This window comes from Jaculus jaculus, chromosome 18 (assembly GCF_020740685.1).
Source record: "Jaculus jaculus isolate mJacJac1 chromosome 18, mJacJac1.mat.Y.cur, whole genome shotgun sequence".
Lineage (NCBI taxonomy): Eukaryota > Metazoa > Chordata > Mammalia > Rodentia > Dipodidae > Jaculus > Jaculus jaculus.
The window spans coordinates 10,455,996-10,475,614 of NC_059119.1; the positions used below are offsets into that span (position 1 = coordinate 10,455,996).

General features: G+C 43.2%; 1 protein-coding gene across 2 annotated transcripts in view; it reads left to right on the top strand.

The window, feature by feature from the left end:
• Tet1 (tet methylcytosine dioxygenase 1) overlaps nt 1-19,619 on the top strand; it is an 88,863-nt gene that overhangs the window by 50,538 nt on the left and 18,706 nt on the right. For both annotated transcript variants that reach the window (XM_045137286.1, XM_045137287.1), the window contains 4 exons: nt 67-2,350; nt 8,227-8,317; nt 8,840-8,933; nt 17,880-18,091. In XM_045137286.1, the coding sequence (XP_044993221.1) occupies nt 67-2,350; nt 8,227-8,317; nt 8,840-8,933; nt 17,880-18,091 (2,681 nt within the window). The remainder of the gene's footprint in view (nt 1-66; nt 2,351-8,226; nt 8,318-8,839; nt 8,934-17,879; nt 18,092-19,619) is intronic.

Here is a 19,619-nt window from a genome sequence, read left to right on the forward strand (position 1 = left end):
ATGTTCTATTGCCCCTCTTTAGCTGCTTAAGTAACCATACTGGTAATCTCTTATTTTATGTTACAGGCAGATTATAACAACAAACCAGTAAATGGCCCCAAGTCAGGATCCATGGAATACAGTAGATGTGGTGATGGGGAAGAACAAAGATTGGATTTGAATGCATGTCCTCCTGAAAATGTAACTAAAAATGAAGACAGCATGACAGGTATAGAGGTGGAAAGGTGGACCCCAAGCAAGAAATCACACGCCCCAGCTCAAGTGAAAGGAGACGCCATTGCAGATGTGACAGAAGCTGAGCGAGCCACAGCATCCGAGGACGACAGGAAGCACTGCAGGCCCCCCACCGTGCTGGCACACTCTGTAAGAAACGGCCTCAAAAATGCACACTGCTTACCGCCGGAAACAAACCTGTCATTCAATAAATTCAATTTTGAAGAATTTGGCAAGGCACTGGGAAATCATACCTACAAATTCCTGAGGGACACCTCGAACCATAAAAATGCCATGAGCTCTGTTGCTTCTGGCGCGAATTGTGAACCTCTGAAGGCAAGAGGTAACGTCTTGGCCTTCCAGAAGTCGGCCTTGAAGTGCAGAGCTAGCGAGGAGCCTGCAAATCCCAGAAATCATCCTGGTGCTCACTGCGAAGGTGCTCAACCCAGGCCCCCCGAGAATACGCCAAGCAAAGAGACAAGAGATGGGTCTCCAGTCCAGCCAAGCCTTTTGTCCCTGATGAAGGACAGGAGACTGACGCTGGAGCAGGTGGTGGCCATAGAAGCTCTGACTCAGCTCTCAGAAGCTCCGTCAGAGAATTCCTCACCGTCCAAGTCCGAGAAGGGTGAGGAGACAGATCAGAGAACAGCTAGTTTGCTTAACAGTTGCAAAGCTATCCTTAATTCTGTGAGAAAAGACCTCCAGGACCCAAACTTACAACAAGGAGACACACAGAATCTTACACAGTGTCCATCTTTGGAAAAACAAATTCCTCACAGCAATGTGGTGTTCAATGGCCAGAAAACCACATCCAAGTCACAGAGTTCAGCTACTCACCAAGCATCTAAAAAACCACACCAGCATTTGAAAGTGAAAAACTCAGCATCGCTTTTGATGTCCAAACCCAATTCATCTAAAACTGAGAGTGGTAAAAGCATGGCTGGAGGTAAAGGACCTCTTGGTGATTGTCCAAGGAATTCACATAATTTGTCACAAACAAGTAATACCCCAGAATATTGCAACCAGCTAGAAGATAGCAGTCAAAATCTGAATTCAGAGAATGATCAGTCATGCCAGGATGTCCCCTACAGTCAAATTGAAGAGGATGTCGCAACACAGTTGACACAGCTTGCATCAATGATTAAATGCAATCAAACAGAAATGGATGACAAGAATGTCAAAAGCACACCAACCAGCCTTGTCACACATAACATACAGCAAAAACACAGTCCCGAGAAAGGTGTAACACAACAGAAACCTAGCGTAGAAAATAATCTGGCAAGGCCGAAGGACACCGCCCGGAAAAAGGCCAAATCAACCCCGTCTCGAGATGGGCAGAGGAAGAAATCCAAAGCCCTCAGCTGTCAAGAAAGTGGTCGGGAGAAGCAAGAAGAGCTGTCACATCACTATAGCAAGCTACATGACATTTGGATTGCAGCCAAATTTCAAAGATTTGGTCAATTTGGTCCACATTGTTTTCCTTTTCTGTTTGGAAAAGTTCCTCCTTTTGCCAAAGTATTAAAACCACTAACTCAACGCAGTACAACCTTACAACAGAGAAAATTGTTTCCTCCACTCAGTCAGATAAAATTCAAGAGACACCATGAATTAGCACAGGAAAAAATGAAGGGTGAACCTTTGGATTCGATCCCAATACATCAAGTCCCAACAGAATCCCCTGGGCAGGTGCTTACGGATAACACCGATCCTTCTCAGGTACGGTCTTCAGTGACTGCCAGTCAGAAAGCTGAGCCTGTGCCCCAGGCCTCCTCTCCACCCATTCAGTGTGCTACTGGGATTGCCACCAGTGACCAAGCGCCGGTCCTGCCAGATGCAGAAGAGTACCCTGCGCATCACAGCTCACCAGCCTCGCCTGGAGTCCCTCCTGAAACACCCTTACCAGTCCCAGCATCTGTTCTTAGGAATGTCAGTGTAGTAAGTTCAGGTGGAATCACGGTGGTATCTTCCAAAAGTGAAGAGGAAGGCTGCTCATCAGCTGTGTCGACATCAGAACTGTCTGTCTCAGAGAAGGCGCAGAAAGACTTTAATGATTATGCCATGAACTTCCTTACTCGCCCTGCAAAGAACCTGGTGGCTGCAACACAGGATTCTGAAATCCCCCCCTGTGACTGTCTTGGTGAGTGTATGTGTGGATGTCCCCTTTCCCCGCAGACACTGCCACCTTGTCAAGTGCACACGCCTCTCCTACTGTGGGGTGGGATTTTTGACCTCCTTTCTATTTTAGCTAAGATAGACTCAGTAATTCTGTGCCCATTTTTTTTTTTTTTGTGTGTGTGTGTGTTTTATCATTCATTTTGCTTAGAAAAAGGAAAATTCCAACTCATAAATTAAAAAACCAGCTTAAAGGGCTGGGGAGATGGCTTCGTGGTCAAGCCATTTGCCTGTAAAGCCAAAGGATCCCAGTTTGATTCCCCAGGACCCATGTAAACCAGATGCACAAGGGGGTCCATGTGCCTGGAGTTCATTTGCAGTGGCTGGAAGTCCTGGCATGCCCATTCTGTCTCTCTCTGCCTCTTTCCCTATCTTCAAATAAATAAATAAAAATAAATTCTTTTAAAAGAAAGAAAGAAAGAAAACCAGCTAAAGTTCTTTCAAGTGAACAATGAGGTCCAAGCTGGGCGTGGTGGCGCAGAGGTAGGACCCATGAGTTCAAGGCCACCGAGACTACAGCGTGAATTCCAGGTCATCCTGGGCTACGGCAAGACCCATTTTGCTTAAGGCCAAATGTGTGAAGTTGGTTCTGGTCATAGCATAAGAATGAATTAATTCCCTTAATTACATTGCAGTTTGTTTCTTCTTTCTATATCCAAAAGAATTCCAAACTGTAAGGGTTTCCTGAGGTTTCCTCCCTCCCCACCGCCCCCACTCGAGACAGAACATGTATAAGGAACAAGTAAGTAAGGCACATGTACAATATCTGCCTATGGGGCACGGTGGCACATGCCTTAACCCTAGCATTGTGGAGGCTGAGATAAAGAAATCTAATATCTGCAGTTCACATTCTACTCAAATGTGTGGAGTCATTTCTTTTTTATTATCTAGTGTGATACAGTATTTTGCACTAGAAAGGCTGTCTGATACTTTAAGATATTCCATAATTTTGCAAAAATTTGTGATTCATTTTGACTTTTAAAGTGTTATAACAAACTTGTACTGCAAATACTGATTTCCTATCTCAACAAAAGTACAAATGGAGCCAGGCGTGGTAGCACATGCCTTTAACCCAGCACTCAGAGGCAGAGGTAAGAGGATGGCAGTGAGTTCGAGGCCACCCTGAGACTGTATAGTGAATTCCAAGTCAGCCTGGGCTAAAGTGAGACCCTACCTGAGAAAAAAAAAAGTACAAATTAAGCCATGGGGGTGGTACACACCTCTAATACCAGGACTTGAGATGCTGAGGCAGGAGGATTGCTGTGATTTTGAAACTATCTGGGCTACATAGGGTGAGTCTGTCTCACACAACAAAAATTAAAGACTACTTTTTCTGCATGTTAAAAGTTCTGACCTGAGCTGGGCGTGGAGCCCGGGTTTGGTGGCACACGCCTTTAATCTCAGCCCTTGGGAGGCACAGGTAGGTGGATGGACATGAGTTCAAGGCCACCCTGAGACTATGACCTGTGCCAGAGTGAAACCCTGCCTTAAAAAACCAAAACAATGGCCGGGCGTGGTGGCGTATGCCTTTAATCCCAGCACTCGGGAGGCAGAGGTAGGAGGATCGCCGTGAGTTCGAGGCCATCCTGAGGCTACATAGTGAATTCCAGGTCAGCCTGGACCAGAGTGAGACCCTACCTCGAAAAACCAAAAAAAAAAAAAAAAAAAAAAAAAAAACTAAAACAAGCACTGACCTGAGACAATCTGCTATGGTAAAGCTGGTCAGGCATTCCTTATAGGAAATTTGCTCAACATTTGAAATTTAATTTGATTCCTGTACTGATTCTGATTAGTCACTAAGGTCCAGTTTCATACAAGTACCTGAGTAAATTAAAATTTTGTTGACAACCAGGCATGGTGGTGCACGCCTTTAATCCCAGCACTATCCTCATCCTGTAGACTCAGGCTGGCCTTGAAGTCACAGAGATCTTCCTACCTCTGCTTCATTTTATATTTACTTATTTATTCATTTATTTAGCATGGCTGTTAGGCTCTGCAGGCAAGCACCTTAACAGCTGACCCATTTCTCCAACCTTCACCATGTTTCTTTTTTCTTTGTTTTGTTTTTTTTTAAAGCATAAACAGTCTTTATTGGGCTCTCACCGGGAGTCCGTGGATTTTCAGAATCTCTGTGAAGTTGTTAATTTTCATTTCCATATTCTTTTTTAAAAAATATTTTTAAATTCTATTTATTTATTAGAGACAGAGAAAGAGGTGGAGGAGAGAGAGAGTGGGCACACCAGGGTCTCTAGCCATTGCGAGCAAACTCCAGACGCATGCACCACCATGTGCATCTGGCTTATGTGGGATCTGGAGAATCGAACCTGGGTCCTTAGGCTTCTCAGGCATGTTTCTTAACCACTAAGCCATCTCTCCAGCCCTCCGTTCCACATTCTTTTCTGCCTGTTTCCTGAGTTGCTTCTTCCAGTAGTGGATCTTGGTCTCATGAATGCTGCAATCTATTTTTTTTTATTATTTTTTTTGTATTCATTTATTTTATGTGAAATGTTTTGTTTTTGTTTTTGTTTTTTTTTGGTTTTTCGTGGTAGGGTCTTACTCTGGTCCAGGCTGACCTGGAATTAACTCTATAGTCTCAGGGTGGCCTTGAACTCACGGTGATCCTCCTACCTCTGCCTCCCAAGTGCTAGGATTAAAGGCGTGCGCCACCACACCCAGCCGTATTCACTTATTTTAGAGAGAGAGAGAAAATGAGAATGAATGGGTATGCCAGGGCCTTAGCCACTAAGCCATCTCTCTGGCCCTGCATTCTATTTTTTTTTTTCTGAGACTTCCTTTATTTATTTTCTTTTTTTTTAATTTTTAAAATTTTTATTAGCATTTTCCATGATTATAAAAAAAAATCCCATGGTAATTCCCTCCCTCCCCACCCCCCACTTTCCCCTTTGAAATTCCATTCTCCATCATATTACCTCCCCATCACAATCATTGTACGTACATATATACAGTATCAACCTATTAAGTACCCTCCTCCCTTCCTTTCTCTTTCCTTTATGTCTCCTTTTTAACTTACTGGCCTCTGCTTCTAAGTATTTTCATTCTCATGCAGAAGCCCAATCATCTGGAGCTAGGATCCACATATTGCATTCTAGTTTTTAACAACAAAAGGAAAAGAATGAAATACTACGTATGCATGTAGCACTGGCAAGCTTCTGGGGCGGAGCCTGCAGTCTGCATGAGTGACGGCCTCTGAGTGGGAGCACCAGCGGTTCCTGGCCACAGAAAGAAAGTGCAGTAAGAATAACCGTCATGATGATGGCTCTGTTCCAAAGCTCTTCCTTCAAGCCTCGTTCTGCCCCATTCCCTGGATGTCTTATATTCAATATCTCAGCAAAGGTGGAGCTTGCTGTCTATATTGCAAATGCAGAGCCAAGCATGATTCCTCATACCTGTTGTCCCACCATCCAGGAAGCTGAGGCAGGAGGGTCACCATGGGTTCAAAGACAATATTGCCTATAGAGTAAAGCTCTGTCTCAAAAACTAAAATAACAACAACAAAAAAAAAAACCCGGGTGTGGTGGTGCACACCTTTAATCCAGCACTCAGGAGGCAGAGGTAAGAGGAGTGCTGAGAGTTGGAGGCCACCCTGAGACTACATAGTAAATTCCAGTTCAGCCTGGGTTAGAGTGAAACCCTACCTCGAAAAACCAAAAATAAATAATTAGTTAATTTAATTTTTAAAAAAGGACAAATATATTTCTGAGGGAATATAGCTTTCCCACATGCTTCGTTCTAGTGGCATGGTTATCATTTTTTTTTAAATTTTTTACTTATTTTTTATATGGTTATTTTTTTTTGGTTTTTATTTTTATTTTTTAACAGTCTATTTATTTATTTTAGACTCAGTAGTCTTAGGGTGGCCTCGAACTCACGGTGACTCTCCTACCTCTGCCACCCGAGTGCCTTTAACCATAGTAGTTGGGAGGCAGAAGTAGGAGGGTCACCATGAGTTCAAGGCTACCCTAAGGCTACATAGTGCATTCCAGATCAGCCTGGGCTAGAGTGAGACTCTACCTTGAAAAACCAAAATATAAATAAATAAAAAGTGGGAAAAAAGTGATTAAAAAAATTTTTTTTAAGTAGGGACTCCCTCTAGCCAGGCTGACCTGTAATTCACTATGTAGTCTCAGGTGGCCTCAAACTCATGGTGATCCTCCTACTTCTGCCTCCCAAGTGCTGGGATTAAAGACGTGTGCCATCATACTTGGCTCTTGGCTCTAGTCTTTTTTTTTTTTTCTTGAGAGAGAGCAAATTTTCTAACCCATGGTGGCCTCAAACTCACTATGTAGCCAACTGGAAATTTATAGTCTTCCTGTCTCTACCTCTCCAGTACTGAGATTACAAACCTGTAACACCGTAACTGGTTTAGACTGTGTTGTTGATCAAACCCAGCACTTGATCTTGCTTGGCAAGCAGTCTGCCCACTGAGTTACCGCCCCACCTGCTTAATTGACCTTTTCTTTCTTCTTGTTCTTTTTTTTTTTTTTTTAAAGGAAACCTTTTTATTTTTATTTAAGAATCAGAGAGAAAATGGATGTACCAAGGCTTCCAGCCATTGCAAACAAACTCCAGATGTACGTGCCACCTTGTACATCTGGCTTATATGGGCCCTGGGGAGTCAAACCTGGGGTTTTTGGTTTTGCAAGCAAGTGTTTTTCCCAGTAAGCCTCTCTATAACTGGCCTTTTTAACTTAACAAAATTTTCATTTCTTACATGCTTTAAAGTCTTGTTTTCGTAACTATTGTATTTTGCTACAGAAATTCCTGTAACTTACTACGGCGTTATGGTTGTCGTTCAACATTACAGAAAATTTTTTATACTTTTATGTTGTAAATGCATAATTATATACATTTATAGCAGGATACATGTTTAGCCTTGAAACTATTCACTTCAGAGAATGGGAACACCAGGGCCTTTAGTCACTACAAATGAACTCCACATGCGTGCTCCACCTTGTGCATCTGTATTTAAGTGGGTAAGGGGAATCGAACTTGGTGGATTATCTCAGGTTCCAGCCCAGCCTCATTTACCTAGAAAGTTCTAAGCCAGCCAGAGCTACATAGTAAGAGCTTGTCCAAACAGAAAAAAAGAGAAAGAAAAAAAAGTTAAAACTGTCCTCAGCTACAGAGACAGTATACCAGCCTTGGGCATATGAATCTGCTTCAAAAACAGACAAACTGGGTGGGAGAGATGGCTTAGTGGCTAAGGTGCTTGCCTGTAAAGGCTAAGGACCCAGGTTCGATTCCCCAGGACCCGTGTAAGCCAGATGCACAAGGTGGTGTGTGCATCTGGAGTTGGATTAAAGTGCTAGAGACGCTGGTGCACCCATTCTCTCTCACCTGCTTCCTTCTGTACCTTGCCCTCCCCACTTCTCAACTAAGTAAGCATTAAAACAAAAATAAACCGATAAGTAGACAAAAAGTATGAGTTGAGAGAATAAATATGGCCCACTTAAAGATGTTTCTATCAGCCGGGAGAGGGCTAGGTGGCGTACACCTTTAATCCCAGCACTTGAAAGGCAGGGATAGGAGAAGCACCATGAGTTCCAGGTCAGCCTGGGCCAGAGTGAGACTCGAGCTCAAAAAACTACCACCACAACAACAGAAATTCCCCTGATTCTTGGAAGAATGAGGAGCAGGAAGAAGGCAACATGAACAAGTTTAGTTTTAGGGCCTCTTGTTCTTGACTTTCACCATATCAAAACTGACCAAAGTATTGTTGAGATCCATGATTTTGAAGTTAAACAGAAAGCAAGGCAGCTCCTCCATGCCCCAGTGTCACTTTTCAGAACGTTGGGTCTAACCATCTTGTTCCTTCCACAGATCGAGGCACACAAAAAGACAAAGGCCCATATTACACACACCTGGGGGCAGGACCCAGTGTTGCCGCTGTCAGGGAGCTCATGGAGAATAGGTGAGGAGATGGCTTCCCTGCTAAACCTTCCCCTGTGCACGAGACAATGCAGAGAACTAATCTCTGGAGACAAACAAACAGGAGGTGTGTGGGCAAGCTTCAGGAGTGTGAGAGGGATGTTTTCCATGTCTCAGAAAGGAGTGTACGGGGGTCCTCAGAAGTCTTCATTATAGGAGAATTGGGGCACTCAACTAAACCCATCAAAAAGCAAGGCTGCCTGATGAGTTTAGGAATGGGGACATTTCTATAATAGTAAGATGCTTAAGTCATTCAAGTGACCACCACCACAACTTAAGTCTACCTTTCCTGTACTTGTTTTAAAGAAGCCAGGATGTTGCTAGTTATCCTTAAGTATAGATCAACAGAACTAGAGAAACTAAAAGTTGCCGTCACACTAGAGCCAAGGCTTAGCAAAAGCACGCAATGAGGGATGCTCTGTCATTACCATTAGGGTAAGTTAAAGGTTCCACGTGCAGACTGAGATTCACACTGGTCAACCCTCTTGCTGTGTTTTATGCTTAGGTATGGCCAAAAGGGAAAGGCAGTAAGAATAGAAAAAATAGTGTACACGGGAAAAGAAGCAAAAAGCTCTCAGGGATGTCCAGTCGCTAAGTGGGTAAGTATTTCTACCTTATAATTTTTGAAAATGGATTTATTTCACATATGAAATAAATAAGGGAATTTGTCTTGCAAAAATGTGGACTAAACTGGGTGTGGCCGTTCACACTTGTAATACCAGCACTCAGGAGGCTGAGTTAGGACTGCCAAGTTTGACTGGGCTTTGGATTGAGCTCAAGGTCAGCCTGGGTGAGACTGAGACCCTGAATTGAAAACAACAAATGGAGTAGAGGAATTGTCACTTCTCTGGCTGGGGATAGATAGTGTAGTTGATAGAATGCTTGTCTAGCATGTGCAGTGCCTTGAGTCAGATCTCCAGCCTATAATCATAGTGTTTGGGAGGCAGAAGATGCCCAAATTCCTCATCAACACAGGGCTATGAGACACCCTGACTGACAAAAAGGTGCAGCTAAGGATGCGGCTCAGCAGGTATTGCATTTGCCTAGGACGCAGGAAGCCCTGGATTGGAGCTCTAGCTTGTCGTAAAGCCAGATGTGTGGGCATAGACTTAAAACCCCAGTACTGAGGAGTGAGGAGGCTGGAGGAATATCCTAGGCCACATGAAATCTTAATCTCAAAACAAAACAGGACAAACGAAAAATAATTTTTCTGTATGCTAACCAAAAAAAAAAAAATCGATAGTTAAATATTTGTAAAAATAAAAGAAAGTTTTAAAAGCCACTGCCACAGGGAGATGACAAGGCAGGATCTCATTATCGTCCGGGTTGACCTGGAACTCAATTTGTAGCTAGTCTGGCCTTGAGACAATGCTTCTACTTCAGACTCCCTAGTGGCCACCACAGCCAGCATGTGTTTAAGCACATTGTTTTTATATTTTAAACAAAAAATCCAGGCCTTTATGTCCTGGCAGATCGTTTCAAAGTTCTGATCCAGTACTCATTTCACTACCTTTCCCATGGACACCTTTAATCTTGGCCACTTTACCTTGTGAATCTTAGCTATATAATAATAATAATAATAATAATAATAATAATAATAATAATAAGCTTATAGTCCCCTTTCCAAATTTGAATTGTGAGTATTTTCAAAAATATATAGTAACTCCAATTTTTTTCTTTCTTTCCTGATGGTAGTCTAATGTTCTTTCCCTAAATGTAAATCCTTCTAGAATTTTCCCATTAAGATAGACCATCAGCAGGGCATGAAGGCACACACCTTTAATCCCAGTACTTGGGGGTAGAAGTAGGAAGATTGCAGTGAGTTCAAGGCCACCCTGAGACTACTACATAGTGAATTCCAGGTCAGCCTGGGCTAGAGCAAGGCTCTACCTTAAAAAAAAAAAAAGAAGGAAAAGTACAAAGATAGGCTGGAGAAATGGCTTAGTGGTTAAGGCACTTGCCTACAAAGCCTAAGGACCCAGATTCTTTTCCCTAGTACCTGTGTAAAGCCAAATGCACAAGGTGGTACAGGCATGTTGAGTTCATTTGTAGTGGCTAGAGGCCTGGCACACACATTCTCTCCCTCTCTTTCTCATTTCTCTCTGCTTGTAAATTTAAAAAAATATAGTTATTTTAAAAAAAGAAGGTAGATCATCAGAGCTGGGCATGGGGGTGCATTCCTTTAATTCCAGCACTAGGATGGCAGAGGTAGGAGGACCAACACCCTGAGACTACATAGTGAATTCTGGGTCAGCCTGACCCGGAGTGAGACCCTACCTCAAAAATCAAAACAAACAAACAAAGATCATCATGGCCAGGCATGGTGGTGCACGCCTTTAACCCCAGCCATCTGGAGGCAGAGGGAGGAGGATCACTGTGAGTTTAAGGCCAACCTAGGACTACAGAGTGAGTGACACCCTACCTCAAAACAAAACAAAAATCATAGCTTCTGAGGTGGGAAATATCAAACAGAATTGATTGAAGTTGAGCATGGGTAGTCCAGGCCAGAGACCCACAGCAACCCATGAGCTAGATGGCAGCCTGGGGAACATAGAGAAACTGTATTTCAAGGTAAAGATTGAATTGAGGTGGGAATGGAATCCGGTGAGTGTGCACTAGCTAATAAAGAGGCCAGAGCCAGAGATGATAATTTTTTCCATAGGTAGTGTGGGTCCTTAATGTATCCTTGGTAAGTTGTAATTTGGCTTCTAAAAAATTTTTTTGCCAGTAAGTTAAAAAGGAGACATAAAGGGAAGAGAAAGGAAGGGAGGAGGGTACTTAATAGGTTGATATTGAATATATGTAAGTACAATGATTGTGATGGGGAAGTAATATGATGGAGAATGGAATTTCAAAGGGGAAAGTGTTGGGGGGGAAGGGAATTACCATGGGATTTTTTTTATAATCATGGAAAATGCTAATAAAAATTTTTTAAAAAAGAAAAAAAATTTTTTTGATAAAATCTGTATGAATGACCTCTTGCTGCAGGGGAGATTAATTTCAAAACTCAGAAGCTTTGAATAAATATTATGTTACCCAATCTTCTGAGTTGGGAATTCAGGGACACTTGAGCAGGGTGCTTGTTAGGGCTACAAGGTCACTTACAGGCATCCCTCCTGGATGGAGACCATAGTTTTTCTTTATTGTTCTTTTAAAAAATATTTGTTTGTATACAGAGAGAAAGAGAGGCACCATGCCTCTTGTAAATAAATGGTGCCAATAAACTCCAGATGCATGCACCACTTTGTGCAGCATCTAGCTTTATGTGGGTACTGGGGAATTGAACCCACACCTTCAGGCAATATTGCAAGCAAGTGCCTTAAAGACTGAGCCATCACTCCAGCCCTCTTATTGTTTGTTTTTTTTTTAAATTTATTTGAGAGTGACAGAGAGAGAGAGAGAGAGAGAATATGGGCACCCCAGGGCGTCCAGCCACTGCAAACCAACTCCAGATGCATTCGCCCCCTTGTGCATCTGGCTAACATGGGTCCTGGAGAATCGAACCTCGAACCAGGGTCCTTAGGCTTCACAGGCAAGCGCTTAACCACTAAGCCATCTCTCCAGCCCCTCTTATTGTTTTTTAACTTAAAAAAATATATGTGTATATGAGTACGGGCTTGCACTTGACACAGTGCACATGTGAAGGTTAGGGGCAACCTCTGGTTTCAGTCCTTACCTTCCTTCCACCTCATCAAACTTTATGTGTGTTTTGGGAATTTGAATGCAGGTCATTATGTTTGGCAGCAAGCACTTTTACTCAGTGAACCCTGTTCCAGAGGCCACAGTTTTGTTTTTTTTTTAATTTATTTTTTATTTTTATTTATTTGAGAGCAAAAGACAGAGATAGAATGTGCACGCCAGGGCCTCCAGCCACTGCAAACAAACTCCAGCTGCAAGCGCCACCTTGTTTATCTGTTTTACGTGGGTCCTGGGGAATCGAGCCCCAAACCATGGTCCTTAGGCTTCACAGGCAAGCATTTAACCACTAAGCCATCTTTCCAGCCCTTGTTTTACTTCTTTTTTTTGTTTTGTTTTATTTTTTTGTTTGTTTTACCTTTTGCATCTGTTTCACGTGGAACTAGGGAATTGAATCTGGGTCTTGGCTTTGCAGGCAAGCACCTTAACCACTAAGCCATCTGTGCAGCCCTCATGTTATTTCTCAGTTAAACTGGCCGCATAGTGAGCCCCAGCGATCCTGACTATCGGGATAACAGACAGGCTTGGCCACTTCTGCCTTTTACCTTGAAATGTTTTTAATTTACTTAGTTATGATTATGAGAGAATGGGCACACCAGGGCCTCCAGCCACTGCAAATAAACTCCAGACGGATGTGCCACCATGTGCATCTGGCTTACATGGGTTCTGGGGAATCAAACCTGGGTCCCTAGTTTTTTGCAGGAAAGCACTTTAACCACTAAGCCATTTCTCCAGCCCCATTTCTGGCTTTTTAAACACCCTCAGTACCTCATGCTTGAGGAAGAAACCATCTCTCTAGTGCCCAAGGCTGGCCCCATTACAGCCAAACTGCCTCAGCCTCCCCGGTTCTGCAGTTATAAGCGTTAGCCAGTACCCTAAATTTATGCTTCTATTTGTAGTCTTTAATGTAATACAATGTAATGCATGAACACTGTTGATTTTGATATATTGATATTCATTTTTGATATATTGATATATCAGTATTGATATTGATATTCATCATATCAGTAATAAAATTTATAAAACATAAGCACAATTTACCTATCGTTATAAAGGGAATACTCAGAAAACGATTACCAACTTTGAAAAATATAATATCTAAGCTGGGTGTGGTGGCACATGCCTTTAATCCCAGCACTTGGGAAGCAGAGGTAGGAGAATCTTCATGAGTTCAAGGTCACCCTGGGACGACAGAGTGAATTCCAGGTCATCTTGAGCTAAAGACCCTACTTTGAAACCCCTCCCCCAAGAAATCCCCACAAAAACAACAACAGTATACAGCATTTCAGTATATGATATGATAATAAGTCACTTTTCTGAAATACAAAAATAATCCTTAGCTGGGTGTGGTGGTACACAGCTTTAATCCCAGCACCACCTTGTGCATCTGACTTAGGTGGGTCCTGGGGAATCAAACTTGGGTCCTTTGGCTTCATAGGCAAAACACCTTAACCACCAAGCCATCTCTCCAGCCCCATTTGAAATCTTTGTTAACTAAGTCTGCTGACACAAACCTGTAGATCTAGACATTCCAGAGGCTAAGACAGGAGGACCATTTGATCCCAGTGTGTTTTTAATCCACTTTGAATAACACAGTAAGATCACTTCTCCATAAAAATGAAAAGGAAAAAACAAAACCTGGGCATGGTGCTCATGCCTTTAATCCCAGCAGAGGTAGAAGGATCTCAGTGAGTTAGAGGGCACCTGGAGTCTACAATAGTGAATTCCAGGTCAGCCTGGACTAGTGCTAGACCCTATCTTGAAAAACAAAAAACAAAAAAAAAAAAAACACGCTGGTAGTTGTTTGTGGAACATGCTTGTAAACCCAGCACTAGAGAGGAAGGTGCTGGAAGGTTGCTTTAAGGTTAAGATCTTCCTGGTGCACATGGTGAGACTCCAGCTCCCCAAACTTCAGGGGAACTGGGCATGGTGGTGCCCACCTTTAATCCCAGCACTTGGGAGGCAGAGGTAGGAGGATCACTATGAGTTCGAGACTACCCTGAGACTACGTAGTGAATTCCAGATCAGCCTGAGCTACAGCTAGACTCTACCTGGGGGTGGGGGGGGGGCAAACTTCAGGGAGAGAGAGAATGTAATCCCAGCTCCAGCAATAGCTCAACATGTCATCATCACTGAAATGTATGTTGACTCAAAGAATGTGGTAGCTCAGTAAGACTTCCAAAAGGAATAATTTGGAGTTGTAACTTGACATAGTATTTCTGTACATTAATTGCAATCCACATTCAGAAACAACATAGTTAAAAGTATTCAAGCTGGGTGTGGTGGTGCATGCCTTTAACCCCAGCCCTTGGGAGACAGAGGTAGGAGGAGCACCATGAGTTCAAGGCCACCCTGAGACTATATAGTGAATTCCAGGTCAGCCTGGACTACAGTGAAACTCTACCTTGGGGGGGGGGGGAATGGAGCTATTACTGGCTGGTACCTGTAATCCCAGAGCTTGGGGAGGCTGAAGTAGGAGCATTAACCGGAGTTTGAGGCCATCCTTGTCTACAGAGTGATATCTAGAGATCCCTGCCTTAAAAAACGAAAACCGGAGGCTGGGGAGATAGCTCAGTGGGCAAGAGCGCTTCCTATACAACAAGCTTGGGAACCTGAGTTTAATCTTGAGCACTTCATGAAAAAGCTGAGGGCAGTCTTGTGTGCCTTCACCCCTGGCACCCAGGGATACGGAGACAGGGGGATTACTAGAAACTCACTTGTAAAATAGTCTAGTTGAAATGGGAGCACGCTCCAGGTCCATTGAGAGGTTAGGTTTGGGAAATGGAAGGAAGAGTGATAGAGGACAAGTAACCTACTCCCATGGCTTCTGTGCTTCACAGAGGGGGATGTCTGCATACAGGTGTGCATCCACCACATGCACACTCATAAAAAAAAATAATTAAAAGGATCTTTTTTTTTTTTGGATTTTCAAGGTAGGTTCTCACTGTAGCTCAAGCTGATCTGGAATTCACTCTGTAGTCTCAGGGTGGCCTCGAACTCATGGTGATCCTTCTACCTCTGCCTCCCAAGGGCTGGGATTAAAGGTGTGGACCACCACGCCCAGCTCAAAAGGATCCTTCTTTGTCCTACAGAATTTTAGGATATGACAAACCAATTATTTTCAGCAACACTAGTTTAATTAGTTTCTATTTGTTGGTTGAAAAGGAAGTGAGGTTTAATCATGTTCAACTAATAAACTTTTTTTTTTTTCGAAGTAGGGTTTCACTCTAGTCCAGGACCTGGAATTAATTCACTATGAAGTCTCAGGATTGCTTTGAACTCATGGCAATCCTCGTACTTCTACCTCCTGAGTGCTGGGATTAAAGGCATGCACCACCATGACTGGCTGCCCTGCACTATTTTTATTAGCTATCTTTACCTCCTTTTCTTTAGGAAGAGGTTTACTTTAAATACACACACACACACACACACACACACACACACACACGTATATATTTAAGAGAAAAAGAGAGAGAGAGAATGGGTAGCCACTATAAACGAACTCTATTGGCATGTGCCACCTTGTGCATCTGGCTTTAAGTGGGTATTGGGGAATCAAACCTGCATCCTTTGGCTTTGCAGGTAACTGCCTTAACCACTGAGCTATTTCTCCATCCTGGTTTACTTCATTTTGTGGTGATACACAAAAGACCTAAAATACTAAATGGACAGCATGATTTTTCAAGTCATTTGTATGTTGTTTTGCCTTCACTGTCAATATTGTTTCCTTTATTTTATAAAAAATTTTATTTATTTTAAGAGAGAGAGAAAGAGAATGGGCACACCAGGGCTTCCAGCCACTGGAAATGAATTCCTGATGCATGGGCCACTCTTGTGTCCTAGGGAATCAAACCCCTGGGTACTTCGGCTTTGTAGCTAAGCCATCTCTCCAGCCCTGTTTTTTTTTTTTCTTTTCTTGACATGTTTTCTTGTCATGTGCTCAGTTATACTCCCACAAAATTAGCAGCCTTTGGCAGAGATTTGACTCTTTTTTTTGTCTGCTATCCCTCCCTTTAGATCTTTTCAGGAAGCAGTTATCTTATTTGGGACATGTTAGTGGGAGGAGTGATGTTGCGTCTTTGACACAGCAGGGTCTAGTAACTTCTTTTCCAGCCTCTCCTGATGGCAGTAGCAGGGGGAATTGAAACCCTAAGGTGTGTAGTGCTTCGATCCCAGTTCCCATCCCCAGAACCCGTGTAGGGTGTCTGTAGTGCCTGTGTACCTGGAGCAAGAAGGGTGGTCATGCCAGAGATTCCCGAACCTCTCAGGTGAGCCACCCTGGCGGTAATGAACAGAGATCTGCCTCAAATGAGGTAGACTCGAGGACCAACACTGGGTTGTCTTCTGACCTTTTCAAGCACACCATGGCACACAAGCACCAGCATTTCACACACATCATACATACATACAAAATAAAAAAAAAAATAAAAAAAATTAATAAAAGTTTCCAAGCTGGGCATGGTGATGCATGCCTTTAATCCCAGCACTTGGGAGGCAGAGGTAGGAGGATTACTAAGAGTTCAAAGCCACCCTGAGACTACCTAGTGAATTCCATCCAGGTCAGCCTGAGCTAGAGTAAGACACCTCCCTTGAAAAACAAAAAACAAATAATTTTCTGCCAGGTGTAGTAGTGCACACCGTTAGTCCCAGCATTTGGGAGGCAGAGGAAGAAAGACTGCTGTAAGTTTGAGGCCAGAATGTAACTACAGAGTGAGTTCCAGGTCAGCCTGGGCTAGAGTGAGCCCCTACTTCAAAAAGACCAAAATAAATACATAAATAAAAATAAACCAGGTGTGGTGGCTCACACCTTTAATCTCAACACTGGGGAGGCAGAGGTAGGAGGACCGCCAAAAGTTCAAGGCCACCCTGAGACTACATCGTGAATTCCAGGTCAGCCTGGGCTAGAGTAAGATGCTACCTGTTGCAGTCCGGTTCGCATTGCTGGTAGAAATCACCCAACCAAGAGCAGCTTCTGGGAAAAAGAGGTTTATTTGGCTTACAGGCTCGAGGGGAAGTTCCACGATGGCAGGGGAAAACGATGGCATGAGCAGAGGGTGGACATCACCCCCTGGCCAATATAAGATGGACCACAGCAACAGGAGGGTGTGCCAAACACTGGCATGGGGAAACTGGCTATAAAGCCCATAAGCCCGCCCCCAACAATACACTCCCTCCAGGAGGCATTAATTCCCAAATCTCCATCAGCTGGGAACCTAGCATTCAGAACACCTAAGTTTATGGGGGACACCTGAATCAAACCACCACACTACCTATCTTGAAAAACCAAAAAATAAAAATAAATAAATAGTTTCTGAAAGGGATTATGGAGATAGTTCAGTGGTCAAAGTTGCTTGCTTACATAGCCTGCTGGCTAGGGTTCAGTTGCTCAATACCCACATAAAAAAAGCCAGATGTACAAAGTGGCACAAACAACTGGTGTTCGTTTGCAGTAGCCAGAGGCCCTGGAATGCCCATTCTCATTCTCTCTCTCTCCATGTCTCTCTCAAGTAAATAATAAAATTTTATTTAAAAATGTTTCTGAATGATTCTACTTGCAATGCCACCTCAAAGGCAGACATAGGCCTGGGGGTGTAGCTTAGTTGGCAGAGTGCTTGCCTCACATGCATGCAGCTGTAAGTTTATCTCCCACACTGCAGGGCAGGCATAATAGTGCACACGTTTGGGAGGCAGAGGCAGGAAGATGAGAAGTTTAACGTCATGCTCAGCTATGTAGTGACTTGGAGGCCATCCTGGGGTCCAGAAAACCCTATGTCAATAAAATGTTATGTTGATGGCCTTCAAATATAGGATGCTTGTTTTGCACAGATGAATGCATTCTGCTTTTTCAGGTTATAAGAAGAAGCAGTAAGGAGGAAAAAGTTGTTTGTTTAGTCCGGGAGCGTCCAGGCCACCACTGCCAGACAGCTGTGATAGTGGTGCTCATCATGCTGTGGGAAGGCATCCCTCTCCCAATGGCCGACCGATTGTACTCGGAGCTCACCGAGAGTCTAAAGTCATACAATGGTCATCCGACAGACCGAAGATGTACCCTCAACGAAAAGTAATCAAATCGGTTTTGTATTACTTTGACATTCAGCTGTTATGTTTGGTAAATTGTTCATTAACCACCAACTAAGTATGGAAGATAAGGTTTTAAGGAAACACTGTGTTGGAGGCATTAGGGACAGTCTTGCTCATTCTAACTAAGCCTGTGTTCTATTACTTAGCTACATTACCAGCCCCTATAATATTCCTATTGATTTTTTCCCTCTCACAATGCCCGACTTTTCACTCTAATAACAGCTAGACTTTGCAGGAAAGATCTTTCTGTCAAGACTGACTCCCAGGCCACCCTGGGCAGACCGTATCTCAAAAAAAGAAGTCAGCACTCAGGAGGGAAAGGTAGGAGGGTTACTGTGAGTTTGAGGCCAGCCTGGAACTACAGAGTGAGTGCCACGTGAGCCTGGGTTAAAGGGAGACTCTACCTCGAAAACAAACAAACAAAAAGTGTAGTACATTTTGAATTTTCTCTTTCAAAGTAACAGACTGTCTTTTCTCCCTCCCCGCCACCCAACCCGCAGGATCTCACTCTAGCCCAGGTTGACCTGGAATTCAGTATGTAGTCCCAGGCTGTCCTTAAACTCATGGCAATCCTCTACCTCCCTAGTGCTGGGATTAAAGGCATATCCCACCACACCCAACCAGAGTGTCTTTTCTTTCTTTTTTAATTTTTTAAAAATTATTTTATTTTTGTTTATTTATTTATGGAGAGGAAGGAGAAAGAGAGAATGGTTTTGCCAGGGCCTCTAGCCATTGCACACAAACTCCAGACACATGTACCACCTTGTGCATCTAGCTTTATGTGGGTGGTGGGGAATTGAACCTGGGCCCTTTGGCTTTGCAGGCAAGCACCTTAACAGCTAAGCCATCTCTTCAGCACCTGAGAGTGTATTTTCTTACCTTTGCCAATGAACATTTTTGGAAATTTTTGTCCCAAGTAGACTCTGTGTGTAGGCAGGGCCTTCTGCAAATGAACTTCAGATGCATATGCCACTTTATGAATCTGGCTTTACCTAGGTACTGGGGAATAGAACCCAGGTCATTAGGCTTTGCAGGCAAGTGCCTTAAACATTGAGCCATCTCTCCAGCCCTCATTCCATTTTTATTTACTTAATTTTGAGAATGATTCCTGCTAATCTGGCCAAGATGATCTTTAACTCTTGAGCTCAAGTGATCCTCCTGCTATAACTTCCTGATTTCTGGTATTAGATTTGTGCTACTCCCTATCATTCTGGCCATTGGAAGTTTGCTTTTCGACCGCCATCAAAGGAGTACAGCTGCTGGTTTTTGTTTTTTTTTTTTAATTTTATCTATCTATTTAGTTATTTTAATTGGGGGACAGGTGGGTCTTCAATACATAGCCCATGCCTTTAAATCATGATCCTCCTGCCTCAGCCTCCTATATATATAGTTGGGATTATAGGCTTGTGCCACCACTTCTAGCCCTTGTTTTCTCTTAGTACTTGTTTAAAATGTACCATTTCAATTTTTAAAAATTTATTTGTAAGCAAATGAGGGGAGAGGAGAGA